This window comes from Helicoverpa zea, chromosome 18, assembly GCF_022581195.2.
Source record: "Helicoverpa zea isolate HzStark_Cry1AcR chromosome 18, ilHelZeax1.1, whole genome shotgun sequence".
In the NCBI taxonomy this organism is placed as follows: Eukaryota; Metazoa; Arthropoda; class Insecta; order Lepidoptera; family Noctuidae; genus Helicoverpa; species Helicoverpa zea.
The window spans coordinates 11,609,609-11,623,469 of NC_061469.1; the positions used below are offsets into that span (position 1 = coordinate 11,609,609).

General features: G+C 41.5%; 3 protein-coding genes across 6 annotated transcripts in view; 1 reads left to right on the forward strand and 2 right to left on the reverse strand.

The window, feature by feature from the left end:
* Positions 1-5,653, forward strand: part of LOC124638750 (putative leucine-rich repeat-containing protein DDB_G0290503) — a 64,830-nt gene extending 59,177 nt beyond the window's left edge. For all 3 annotated transcript variants that reach the window (XM_047175817.1, XM_047175818.1, XM_047175819.1), the window contains 5 exons: positions 3,647-3,816; positions 4,107-4,253; positions 4,651-4,790; positions 5,254-5,320; positions 5,388-5,653. In XM_047175817.1, the coding sequence (XP_047031773.1) occupies positions 3,647-3,816; positions 4,107-4,253; positions 4,651-4,790; positions 5,254-5,320; positions 5,388-5,487 (624 nt within the window). In that variant the 3' untranslated portion in view covers positions 5,488-5,653. The remainder of the gene's footprint in view (positions 1-3,646; positions 3,817-4,106; positions 4,254-4,650; positions 4,791-5,253; positions 5,321-5,387) is intronic.
* On the reverse strand, positions 911-3,366 carry LOC124638751. Of its 2 annotated transcripts, none has more exons than XM_047175821.1 (5): positions 3,210-3,366; positions 2,919-3,045; positions 2,287-2,458; positions 1,551-1,671; positions 911-1,167 (listed from the first exon to the last, which is right to left on the reverse strand). In XM_047175821.1, exons 1-5 carry the CDS (start codon positions 3,251-3,253, stop codon positions 921-923), a joined length of 711 nt encoding a protein of 236 aa, XP_047031777.1. In that variant the 5' UTR covers positions 3,254-3,366; the 3' UTR covers positions 911-920. The 2 variants fall into 2 exon arrangements, with proteins under 2 accessions (XP_047031777.1, XP_047031778.1); XM_047175822.1 differs by having other exon boundaries at positions 1,551-1,698.
* Positions 5,654-7,706: 2,053 nt separating the features above from the next.
* LOC124638752 (trichohyalin-like) lies at positions 7,707-13,533 on the reverse strand. Its single transcript, XM_047175823.1, has 12 exons — positions 13,378-13,533; positions 12,888-13,063; positions 12,509-12,712; positions 12,273-12,393; positions 11,981-12,151; positions 11,723-11,844; positions 11,407-11,550; positions 10,066-10,165; positions 9,648-9,824; positions 8,861-9,064; positions 8,255-8,350; positions 7,707-8,133 (listed from the first exon to the last, which is right to left on the reverse strand). Exons 1-12 carry the CDS (start codon positions 13,531-13,533, stop codon positions 8,053-8,055), a joined length of 1,752 nt encoding a protein of 583 aa, XP_047031779.1. The 3' UTR covers positions 7,707-8,052.
* Positions 13,534-13,861: the final 328 nt, after the last annotated feature.

Genomic DNA, 13,861 nt, shown 5'->3' on the forward strand with positions numbered 1-13,861 from the left:
GTGGCCAACAATCGCCATAGGAGGACATCATCGTCATTACAATTCTATGATAGAGAAATCTGACAAGCTAGGCTGGTACCGGCACCTTTACAATACGCAGTTAATGTTTTATGATAAACATCTTCTTATTGAGTGAGCTGCAGGTTTTAATCACCTAACGAATCCTAGTGTGTTTTCTTAAATCGGCCTGATGGCCTCTGACGTGGTGGAATTATACAATGACTGCTACTGAGTATTCGTAAACATTAGGGGAGGCAGACTTTAGGTCCCAGGAACGGGGATGTAACACCGCTATCTATTTCTAGCAGTCGTATTGTGCGACTACTATACCAACGAGTCAGTGATTTTATTAGATCGAAGAAACGTAGTTATGAATGCTGGCTAAAAATAAATGTTGTCTTTCCGAGTTAGCGATTGCTGTACCAATTATCTTCTGAGTAACTTACGATACATTAATCAATATTTAGTAAAATGTTAACTAATAGGACAACAAACCAAGATTACTATTGTTTATCAGATGTCACTTATTTTCTAACTACAAATCTCATGATGCGATGGGAAGTAGGTTTCTGTGAGATAATATGATACACACGTGAAGGCCTATCTTATTTTTTATTGACAATCTTCAGCTGGTAAAAGGTAAAAAGTTAGATGCCTGTAAACACTACGATGAATGTTGAATACGTTTGCTTCTGAAAATGTCTAACCATCATATATTCTGCTACACTATTGAGTTCTTCGCAAATTTAATGAAATCAGATTTTAGGTAGGCATTCTTCAACATATTCTGAGGTGATGACAATCCAATAACAAATAACAACACAGCATGGATTTATTATATTTTATTCGTTAAAAATGTTGATGTTGAGAGAGTATTTGAGCATATGCTAGAGTGCGTGGTAATGCCGGGTGGAGGACGGTCAGGGCTTGGGGTCTTCGCGCAGGGCGAGGCCGCGCAGGTCGGTGGCGCTGCGCTTGTCGTCGGCGTCGTTGCACAGCGGCTCGATGGCCCACAGCACCACCGCGTACGCCGCGTACAGCGCGAAGTACAGCGCGTACAGCAGCGCCGTGACCGCCGCCAGCGCCACCGGCCACACGCGCTGGTTCAGCTCCGCCTCGCCGCGCCACGTCTCCTCCGTCCACGCGCGGAACACCTGGCTGCACTTCCTGTACCAACAGACCAGTGTGTTAGCGATATTACCGATACGTTTATAACGCTGTAACGTTTATTATACTGTTAGTTAGATGGAAGGAGATATCAATTGAAACGACATTTTTTTATACTCTTAAAAATAGCATGACACCATGGCGAATTGCATATTGAATGAAAAATCAATAGTTGCTAAGAAACTCAATATATACTTTCGTTACGTCTTTCTGAAAGAGCACATAACAGATTTACACCGTAAATATATTAATTTCACCATGTTGCTAACTAAAGAGTAGGTACGTAATATTCTCAGCCATATTATGTTAGTACATTTTGGCACACTAGTACTCAGCTGCACCCGGTTAGACTGGAAGCCGAAAGGCTCGGAAGATGTTAGTACCTGATAGCGGGCAGTGCCCTCTCCAGCACGCTGACGAGGCAGTGCAGCACGTGCGTCAGCACCAGCACCAGCACCCACACGCACAGCAGGTACGGCGGCCAGCGGAAGCTGCCCAGCGCCGCTGTACACACACGCGCAACATGTGTACCTATATGTAAGACTGTAGTATGTCGCAAACTTGTGGTTGCCTTCAGTCAACGAGGGTACAAAGTGATCTGACGGTAGTACCATGTGATGTCGCTGGTGACGGTAACGGACTAAATAAAACTTTAAAATAAAGAATAGCCATACTCAAATGCCAATTCGGCCAGGTCACAAGGGATTGAAATTGTAAGCTTCAAAGTAGGATAGTACCAGACATTTGGCAGACTAAAATAATTTTACATTTTTGCTACTCAGAATGGTTTTAGGAAAACTGACTCTACGCTTGCAAAAACCCACTATCGGTCAAACGCTCTAAATCCTAGGTCTTGGAATTATTGTTATCGAAGAACAGTGCATATAGTTGAGTTAAATGACAAGCATTTATAATGTTGATTTGAACACAGTTGAAAGAGGATTAAACTTAGATTTTGGGGCATTAGTCTAGAGCTCAAATAACGAGTCATACAGATACAAATCCTTAGTTTTTCGTTAAAATGTTATGTAATGACAGAGTCAAACAACAAGACAGACAATGACAGAGTCAAGACAAAGCTTCCATATAGCGAGCTAGGTACTCGAAGTAGGCACACACCTTGTACGAGCGCGCGGTTGGAGGTGGCGCTGACGTCGATGTCGGGGCGCTGCACCACCTCCAGCTCGCGCACGCGGCGCCGCGCCTCGCCCGCGCGCAGCGCCGCCTCGCTGCCGCCGCGCTCCAGCGCCAGCGCCTGCTCCAGCCGCTCCGACCGCTCCGTGCGAGATGGCTGAGCGAACATACATACGCGTATCATAACCTTGATCCGTACAACACACTGTTTGTTGCTTCTAGCTTCCTTCACTCTGAGAGTGATGTTTACAAAGTATAGCCCAAACTCTTTGAGTGCCGCTGTTCTTAATCGTTCATGTTTAAAGAAAAAATTACGATTTGTTGCATACATCACAGACAGACAGGTACAGTCGTTACGGGTAGTCAGAAGCCAGGTAGTCTGACGCCAGTCTAATCAAGGGGTATCGGGTTGCCTGGGTAACTTTATTGAGGAGGTCAGATAGGCAGTCGCTCCTTGTAAAACACTGGTACTCAGCTGAACCCGGTAAGACTGGAAGCCTGTCCCAACATAGTTTGGAAAAAACTCGGGAGATGATGACGATGCATACATCAAAAAAACAAATTTTTGCCATGCACATACAAAAGAACACAGTTTAATGTAACAAAATCTCACATACCGTAGGCGTGATCTTGGCGTAGGACATGTTTTTGTCTTTACCCTTATCCTTATCTTTTTCATCCATCTTCGCGTCTGTTTTGACGTTCAGTTCCGTCTTCGTGAAAGACGGATGGTCGCCGCACATACTGTAATAATACATACTTTAATCGGCCTTCACGACAGTTCTCAGAACGGTACAAACATATGTTTAGTCTTGCGAATAAGTGGTACTTGTATGTCTGTAAAATGTCGATGTTTAGTTACAAGCTTAGGTTTGATTATGAGCTGAAAAGTCTCAGTCGGTACTTACACCATATCGGGCAATTTCGGCGCGTCGTTCTTAGGTGCCTCCATATTTACGCTGGCAATGTACCTTAATACGTTTTCATTATAAAACGACGGAATTTTTGTATATTAATAGAAAATAAATTGATGTGCGCGGAATATATATTTTTACGTCACATCACAGCGACATTTGCTATGTCAGAGTTTGACGTTCTAATTTCGAGGCAGCTTTGCCGTATTCTTTTTTGTTTGTAAAAAGTTTGTCTATGTAACTTTCGTGAGGGAAAAAACTAAAAACTTTTTCGTGTTACTCTTTTCACTGTTAGTTATCGGCCCACACATTTGTGGTTTTATAATCGTCTGTTATTTATACCGTTATTGTTTTCGATTGTTACAGTTTTATTATTTTGTGTTTCTTTTTTATCCATAGTACATATTTATATTTTCTTTGTTTGTCCTCAGATCCGCTACTTACACGGGCGGTGCCTGCGACTGGAGAGCTGCCGCAAGGCACTGGTCTGGCAGAAGCGATACCTGCAGCGCGTGCTGGCCGGGTATACTGAGTTCGAGAAGAACCTCAGGCTGCCTTCAGTCAGGACGCCTGAGGTCAGCAAGGGGAAGAAGCGGTTCAAGTGAGTGGAAACAAGCTATTTCTTTATCTGTCTTTTGTACCTTTATAGTGTTTTTTTGTGTGTTATAAGCCTTGAGATTTCGTTTTCGAGGAAATCATCTAATTCTACAAACATGAGAGATAATTTCGTAAAAGATACCAGCAATTTTTAATTTGATTGATTACTGGACTTGTGCTATTTATTTCATTGTTCCTCTGATCTACGACGCTAGAAAAAATAGTATGGAAGGAGAGGACATGTTAGTATACTACTCACATATATTATACGAATATGTACTAATATGTACACAGGTGCATAGTATCGGTAGTGATAGTGGTGCTGCGCATGGGTTTCCTGGTGCGGCGGCGGCAGCATGTGCGAGCGCTGTCCGCCAACTGCATCCTGCGGGCGCCGAGACCTGAGACTCGACCCACCACCCCAGCCACACCTATCACGCCGTACGTATTTATTTATTTAACAACTTATTCTAGAAATAGAATCAATGGTGTTTTACAGTGTTAACCCTGCGCAGACGCGACGTTACGTCTCGGCATGATTGCATCTGTTGCCAAGAAACGTGATGTTAACGTTGCGTTTAGCTTTTCACGTCATGTTGACGTCAGCGCTTGTAAAAGGCCATTGAGACAGCGGCTTTTTCGTTTTAATAATTTTTAATTTGTGTTATCAACATTAGCCTATTTCATATTTTTATAGCTTTTGGATACAAAAGTTAAAGGTGCATTTTCAAAGCTAGCTGCAATTGCTTCCATATTATACTTTGTTATTGCAGCTTGCTTCAGTTTTAATTTGAATGGAAACAGTATTATGAATAACAATTGATATTATTCCCCACAGCAACAACCAGCAGGCATACGTCGCCGGCACGCCACGCACCCGCGCCCCCGCGTCAGTGCCCGCGCGGGCCCCGGCCGAGTCGCTCGCGCGCCGCGTGCTCCAGCACGAGCTGCGCCTGACCCTGCCGCCCTCTCCCGGACGTACGTATACATACCAACTGATAAAATATGCTTAATTATGTTCAAGTCATCATCCCCCGAGACTTTTCCCAACTAGGTTGGGATCAGTTTCCAGTCTAACCGGATGCAGCTGAGTATCAGTGTTTAACAAAGAGCGACTGCCTTATCTAACCACCTCAACCTAGTTACCCGTACAACCCATTACTTCTTGGTTAGACTGGTGACAGACTTACTGGCTTCTGACTAGTCGTAACGACTGCCAAAGATGTTCAATGACAGTCGAGACCTACAGTTTAACGTGCCACCCGAAACACAGTCATTATTTATAGTGTCCAAGATATACTTAGAAAGTACATACAAACTTAGAAAAGCTGCATAGTTTCTTGCCTATCGAATCCATGCCCTCATACAAGACAGATTGGTTCTTTACCCACTAGGTTATCCGGGGTAGTTTAGTAACGCAAACAATCTTACACCTTTACAGTGGCCGACTTTGCCAGGAGATCACCATACACAACAAATTCACCAAACGATGACCCGTTCATTCTAAGGTAAGTTATTATTTGCAATCACATTTCCAGTCCCGAAACAGAGACTACATAGTGTGTTACTCGACAGTTCACCTCGCGGCGAGGTGGCGGCCGCGTACCTCAACAAGTTGGAGCTAGTGAGTCGCTGCCTCAACCACGCCATGGACGCGTCACGCGACGTGCCCTGACGCGTCACGTCACGCGATACATCACGTCACCGCACCACGCTGCGTATAGCGTCACGTGACTATGACGTCACACATGCACACAAATGCCGCCCCGCGTACGGGATTTAAATTATTTCCATGAATATCTGTGAATTGTCCGAAATTGATTTTCCAACACCTTCTTGATTCTTGACAACTATCGACTTTGATGAACTATAATATGCATTCATCAACTTCAGCCAATAACTGTGACTTGTCCAAATAACCTTTAAGTATTGACAAATTAATTTTGTGTAAGAAAACAATGACGTATAAAATGTGAGAGTAAATTCGAGTTTTGTAAAGCATTTCAATATTTCACAATGCATTTCATGGCCAGGGTAGTGTTAAGTATTAGATTAGTGCCAAATTCATGAGTTTATTTGTGTTACTTAATTTATTGTTTAGATTAAATTAGATTTACGTTTGGACACTGTTCATTGGGATGTGGCTGTTTATAAGCAAACAGTATTTAAAGTTATTTTGTAATACTTGAGCCACATGACAATGAATGGAGTCATAATTTGGAGGACCTTATTCCAAGTTTCGGTTGTTGCCACTCCGCCTATAGTTTCCCCTCACGTACGGTATGAGTGAGGGGAAACTATAGGCTATAACCTTACAAACCATACTACCCCTCAACAGACTTGTACATAGAAACCTTTAGATGTATGTATTTTTGACACGAATAAATTATTAAGTAAATTGACGTATTACTAGGGTTATTTTTCTATAAATAGTTAGAATTAAAAGGATGACTATATTATGCAATTACCAGCCTTTTAGTTACATTAACGGAAATGGCCCTTATGTTATAAATTACGTATTTAACTTCCACCTGTCTGTATGATATTTTGTGAATGTAAACTTGATTGTTTTTTCCAATACTAGCTACATAACCATATTATCACATGGCGAGTTACTTATCTTGATTTATTGGAAGATTGATTATAGTTATGTGATAAATGTGGCGCTAGCTTGTAACTTTAGCTTTTCAAAGCTGCCTTGATCTATGCAACATTCTAAATTAATTCACAATGTCTACGGTGCCTTACTTCATTTCACGTATCTTCAAGGCACATATCAGGAGGCAGCCTTTGAAGCCACTCAATCCTAGGGCTATGCCAGCCAGCACAAACTCATGCCATCTCTAAAGTAATTAGCATAATGTTTTAGTTTAACGTTTGACGTAAATCCTTAGTTTATAATACGAACGCACAGTACAAGCTAGATTAAGTTAGTTTTACGCGACACGAAGTCACGACCGATACGAACGTTCCGTCTAATTGTTTCGATAGCTCACTTGTTCGCACGAGACTTTACCTTCGCGAATCATTTAAAACTTCACCTAAGTAATATCCTAATTTGAGCCTAATTTAAAAAGTAGTTCCCCCTTAGTTTTTCCCTTTATGTACTGTATGAAAATTATAAACATTCCTATTGATCGTTGAGGTTGTGAAGTCTCGTGCAAGCGAGAAAGAGGCTGATTAGAAAATTATGTTATTTGACTGTACAACAACTGCTATTGTTTATACGTTACGCTGATACTCAATCAAGCATACTAATATTTTGAAAATGCTACAGAGCTTCCCAAAACTTAAATATTTATCGAGCATCGAATGCTGCAAGCGAATTTTTATTTTATTGCTTGTAAGTTTAGATTCATGCAAGCATATAACATTTGAATAATGACCATATTTTCGGTTACTTCTTGACGTAAAACAATAGCAGTTGTTAAACGCTAGACAATATTGTGTAAGCCAAAGCCAACGAGAGTATTATGAAAGCTGTGTTTATATGCGATTCCAATGTAAGAGAGCAGAGAGCATAATATTGTTAGTTCTTATTCACTGTTACATGCCACCGATGCGTTTGGCGCTAGTCGTTACTTGTTTTAGCATTATAGAATATTTTTCGAGGATCTCCTCTGAGCCCTCCTCAAAACTCTCATTTGCCAAGAAGGTGGAGGATAAGAAGATATAACACTTTGCTAAATTAAGGTGCCACAAATAAACCTAGTCGCCAAATGTAACGGTGTCACTCACAAATTCTGCACATATCTCAACTAACTTCAACACTTTATGATATAATGTTATATTCTTAAAATTATAGAAATACGTGTCTACACTCATTGCGACCAAAGATTTAAATTAAGATCTAGTATTAGTTTCAAAATTGTTGTAATTTAAGTTAAAACACTGTTTAGAACCGAGACAAGCTTTATTACATTTCACTGACAATTTGAGACCACCAATTATCTAGTCACACTCGAATAGCATCACACACGTGCCATAAACGCTCTCTAGCAGACCCCGCACACACTCGCGACTTACCCGCGCGTCGAAACTGTCGCACGAACGAAACTATGCACAAGTATTTCTATTTATTTGATACTGAACTATTTTAATATTTTACGTTACTTATATTTACTGCAGTCTTTCAACGCGCGTTGAATTGCAAATGTGTGCGAGGTCTAAAAACAAACACATTCTAAAGTAATTGATAATTATGATAATAAAAAACTGAATATTTTGTAAAAGCGTTGTTTCATTTGGCTCCCTTCAACTCACATCGACAGGCTTCTGTCTTGCAAGGCACCACAGAGATGGGTGGCAGTGAGAACGTTTGCTAAAAACAACACCAAGTTTTAGGAAAACAAGCCTTTCAAACTAGATCGGATGAGGCAAAATAATATTACAAAATGGAATATTGTTTACTGATTGGGGATAAATTAGAATAATATATTAACCTCCAAGTTCCTTCTCTGCAGTCCGTTAGCTGGAGCCGCTCTCTTGTAGTCCACGTTCTCTTCTTTCTTCTCTACCTTGGGTTTCGGCGGCCCCGGCTGTAATGAACAGACTGACAGTACTTTGGGTAACATGAACTTCATCTATCTATTCTAACCATAAGCCATAAGTTATTAGAGCAAGATATTTCCGGTATCGATTATGATTTTCATCGAATCTATGCTGACATCGAAACAAACAACATCGTCGTTGTCGTCACAGCTAAATGAGGTCCATTGTTGAACATAGACCCGAAGCGTGGGGACAAACAAACCATGAATGTAACATGTGTGTAACCTACCCATAGATATACCTCTAGAATAGTAAATAGTCCGGCAATCGAATGATTTTTAATGAAGGCAAAACTGATAGGTACACATCATTTGAGCGACTTTTTCACGAGTACCTAAGTAAGTATGTGCTACTTCAATCAACTTATAAATCGATATATTTGTGATTTGCTAACGGGGCTGCTACAGACCCAAGAGTGCTCGTTTTTGGACTCATGCCACATGAAGTTATTTGTCACACATAGCCGGCCTTTCAAATGTTAGTGTGGTCCTAAATACCTTATCGACTGGCTGCAGTCCATCCTGCCTGGCTGTTTTGGTCAGAGTGGGGTGTTGTTCAGGCACGGGGGGCGGCGGCGGCGGCGGCTCGCGGTAGTCGGGGTCGGGCTGCGAGCCGTCCCATGTCTTGTAGCCCTTGAAGTGCTCCTGCATTGACGCTGGCAGGTCCGGCATCGGGTACAGACGGTACAGCTTGCAGTAAGCCTGCAAAACAAGTGTGAAATTATTAAGTTCTGGTTGGTCTTTTTCTGTCATGCCTATTATAGTTCGGCCATTCAGAGAATGCGTTCCTGACACGTCGCGATTGAACTGACGACGTAACTACATTCATTGATTATTGATATAATAATGTTGTTTTAATGCTCCTCAATTGTTAAAACGGTAAACAACCAGCAAAAATACATTATTATATCAATAATCAATGAATGTAGTTACGTCGTCAGTTCAATCGCGACGTGTCAGGAACGCATTCTCTGAATGGCCGAACTATAGTGATAGTAAAGTCTCAGTGTCCGTTTTGTTACATCTGCCTAGAAGCCTCTAACATGGAATTGGACTTCTGCGTAGAATAGAAAAGTTCTGAATTCCTGGCCTATAGGCAACTGCAGTCCTTTATCAGAAAAATCCTTACCTTTATGAAATTATTACCAAACAGAGATAGCCATATAGCCTTGACCCACAGCCCATTTCCATACTCAATAAAATATCAGCTCGTATTATAAGCACGGTCAATCCTTCTCCGTGTGAGAGGCCTGTGCCCAGCAGTGGGACGATAATAAGTACTAACATCGATAGCCCTATGCAGCGGGCGGTCGGGGCGGCCATGGTCCTTGGCCTCCTGCAGCAGGGCAGCCGCGTGCGTCAGCAGCTTGTTGTCCGCGTCGCGCAGCTTCTGCTCCGCCAGCGCGCCGTAGAAGTGCCGCGACTCAGCCAGTTCTGCGGCCTCGCGGTCCGTACGCTCTTTCTAGAAGAGGAAATAAGAAAAATATGTGTGAATGGATATCACATAGAAAGGTATTGCTATTCTAGTGTTCGATTTTGCAACAACGCACGTATTGTTATTAGCTGTGAGAGAGATCACGACAATAACAGCATGAAATGTACCTAATTCTTCGGTTAAGAACCAGGTAAGGAATACGTATTGTCTCTTATGTGGCATCAAAATTTTCAACATCAAATTACTCGTCGTATGTAATGAAACTTACCCACAGTCGTAGAATCTCTTCTCTATACTCTTTAATTTTGCGCGCTTTCTCTTCTCGTAGTTTTTCCTGGAAGTCCTCGTATAATTCCACGTTCTTGAATCTGGGAGTAAAAAAAAAACAAAAGATAGCGTGTATGTACCTACATAACATAGACATAGGCAACAGAGGTCCTTTTTTTACCCGACTGCCAAAGAAGGAGGGTAATGTTTTTCGAGTGTATGTAAGTATGTATGTATGTCTGTTCCTTTGTGACCTCCTGTAGCCTAAACGGCTTGATGGATTTTGATGTATGAGGTTTCGTTAGATTTGTCTTGATTACGGGAGTGTCATAGGATACATTTTATCCTAAAAGTCCCACGGGATATTTTTTCTAAATTTCCCTTTAAAAAAATATGTATGCGGTATCATTAGATTCATTTCAATCACGGGAGTAATAATTAATATAGGATACGTTTTTTCTCAAAATTCCCACGGGAACATGTTAATTCTGCGTCAACGCAAAGCAACTCATGCGTTAGCAAGCAAAAAGATAGGGCGTGGCCTGGCATGCGGCGCGCGGCGCGGTGCGGAGGGGGATATGCTCGAGTATACAGCCCGAATGCGGGCACACGCATAAGGGCACACGTCGTTGACGGTCTTCAGCAGTAATGACTCACCTAATTCTTTTTCTTCTTCACTACCAACAGTCCAGATTGGCGGTAAATTTATGTTGCGGAGTAACATCACTCGTAATCTAAAGCCAAATGTCGTCGAAATAATTTAAAATGGTACTTACATATACATAGTCTTCTACATCTACAACATTTTCGTTAAATAAAAACAGCTAAAAAGTTATAAATAAAAGAATTATTATTAAAAAAACAAAATACCCGACTGCACACTAAAAAAAGAGTAAAACAAGCCCCACAATAATATTTAATTTATAAATATTGATGGAAAGCATCGCAGGCGGGGACCACCTTGACCGCCACCAACGAAAATTCTGCTAAATGGTGCACAACCGAAATGACTATAAATAAGCCTCTGTTGGTCCCCGCCTGCGATGCTTTCCATCAATATTTATAAATTAAATATTATTGTGGGGCTTGTTTTACTCTTTTTTTAGTGTGCAGTCGGGTATTTTGTTTTTTTAATAATAATTTTCGATAGTAAATCATCAAATGACTCCTCCCGCTGTGGGTTAGCAGCGGTGAGGGAGTATCAGAATTTTACTGACTAAAATCCATCGTGTTCCTTCGTAGGGCTTTTAAGTACCAGGGTCGCGGTAACTCTTTCGAACAACCCCGAAGCCCCGGCAGGCAGGCAACAGAGGGCTTATAATGCTAAGGTTCAGTTAAGGACCTGTTCATGATGTCCCACTGGCGCGTGGTGTTGAAGTCATGCAGCTGCTGCTGCTGCTCGCGCAGGTACTGCTCGCGGCTCTCGCGCTTCTCGCGACGGAACTGCTCCTCCTTCTTCAGCTGAGCTTCGACCCGCGCCTTGTCTCTGACAATTCAAGTCGACAAGTTTAAGAACACTACAGAGACATAAGTACAAGTATATTAAACTTAAACTTGGAAAAAGCAAGCGACAGTAGAGTAGCGTGATTTTTACGCTATCTAGGAGTTTGCAAATAAGTACAGTAGGAGGAAATCAGGTTTAAGGACTCTGAACTCACACTGCATTCTTTTCTGCGACGGCTTTGTCGAGAGCGGCCTGTTCCTTGGCCTCGCGTTCCGCGTCTCCTGACTCCAGTCTCTCGCTGATCTTCTCCAGCACGCGTAGCTTCTCATTTTTTATCTAAAACGTGATTGTATACCTATGCTTTACCTATGCTTGATTGTTCACCGAAGACAGTTGTACATCAAACTACACTATGTAAGTAGGTATTATATAAGTGGTTACTTATGGCAAAATACTACGAACGACTACTAACATCGGCCTCCATCTTCTTCCGCTTCTGCTCGATCCTGCATCGTGACTTCAGTAGCACCTCAATGAGGCGGTCGTCCATTTTGTCGCGCGCTTCTTGTTCGCGCTTGGCGGCCCTCGCCTCTTCGCGGGACTGCTGTATATCCTTGAAGATACGGACTTTCTCGTCTGCTGCCTGAATACAACAATAACTAGGTGTTTATAATTATTTTAATAGTGGTCGTTACAACATACCTATTAAGTGCCCATAAGTTACCAAAAGTAAGTATGCGTATTTACTTAGAGATGGGACTTACGAATTGTTCTTCAAAATCTCTAATGATTTCCATCTGCTCGTTGGCCTTCATGTTATCTATCTTCTGCAGCTGGACTTCCGTCTCATGTTCCATACGATTACGTTCTGCCATTTCTTTTGCTCTGGGGGCAGACAAGTAATGCCAAAGTGTGAAATAAATATTATCGGTTGAGCACCTAAGAACCTACGTACTTATTTTAATATTTCAGGAGTGGTGAGAGAAATATTATATCTTACTGAGCTACAATTTCCTGTTGGTGCTGCTTGTTTGCCTCATACCGCCTCTTCTTCCGCAGCTCCATGAGCTCGTACCACTCTTTAGCCTTCCTTATTATCTCGTCGTCTTCTTTCTTCTTGCGTTCTGCTGCTTCCTTGCGGCGCTCGTTCAAGAACTTCACCTGCTCCGCTCGTTCCTTTTGGACTGCTGTTTCTATTACCGCACTGCCGAATAAAGAGCGGAATCAAGCCAAATTGCAATGTAACTCCGCATAGTAAAATATCAATAAGATGGAGAAGCAGAGATCTCTAAAATACCTAGATCCATTAAAGGAGTAAGTAGGTACTAAATACTTAGTAAGTACGTGGCCTGCGTTGGAAACCATAAATTATTAATCACCTAAGCATTAATTTGGGCGCATCCTTATTCTTAAAGATGACATCTCTGGCAGAATACATGAGTCGCTCTTGTTCTTCTTTCTTCTTCTTCAGGTAGCGTTGATAGAACCTCGTGTTGGCTTGCTCTGCTGTCCGAATTCGTGCTTGACGCAATTCTTCATTGCGTTTGTTGACGTTCTAGACGGAAAGAAGCATGACAAAGTATTTCTAAGCACAAACAAAATTCTTGACCACCCTTTTGATTGTTTATAATACAAATATATTAACATAGCTATGGTGATTATATGACTTCTAATTATTATTTCAGGCAACACTAAAGGTATTGCCAGTGATAGATTTTTTTCGTAATATGCCTACACACATTAACACTTTTTTATACATCCATTGATCCCAACATATTTGGGAAAAGGGCTCGGAGGATGATGATAGATCCAATGATTTATCTAATGGTAGATTCATGTTACCACAAAACAAGTACTTTGTCAAGTTACCTCTAAAGAGTTGGGCCAAGATTTGGTCATCTCATGACTGGCAGTATCCAGGTACTTGATGTACTCCCGCCGTCGCACCACTTCAGGGTCCTCTCGGTCCGATTTCCTCCAATGGTGGATACGGTCCCACTCCGCCTTGCTCATTACAATCGGCATTTTCACTTGAGATCCTAAATATGTTATAGGTTTATAGTCCTACATCTAAAGTTGTGCTTCTATAGATAGCAAAAGTATTATGAAGACTGCTGATTACCTGATACCTTCTTACCTAGATCTCTCGCTCCTGGATTGTAAGTAAAATAATAAAATCAAATAATAGTTAATAGTTTTGTTCAACAAAGTGGTTTTTGTTCACTGACAAAAATATTTTGAAAGATGTTATTTTCTTCTTTCTCATTGCTAGAATTTAAAGTAGCCAGGACTGTGGTAGGTACAAAAGATTTTAACACAAAACTTCTAAAACTCTAAAGCAAAACATTTTTTT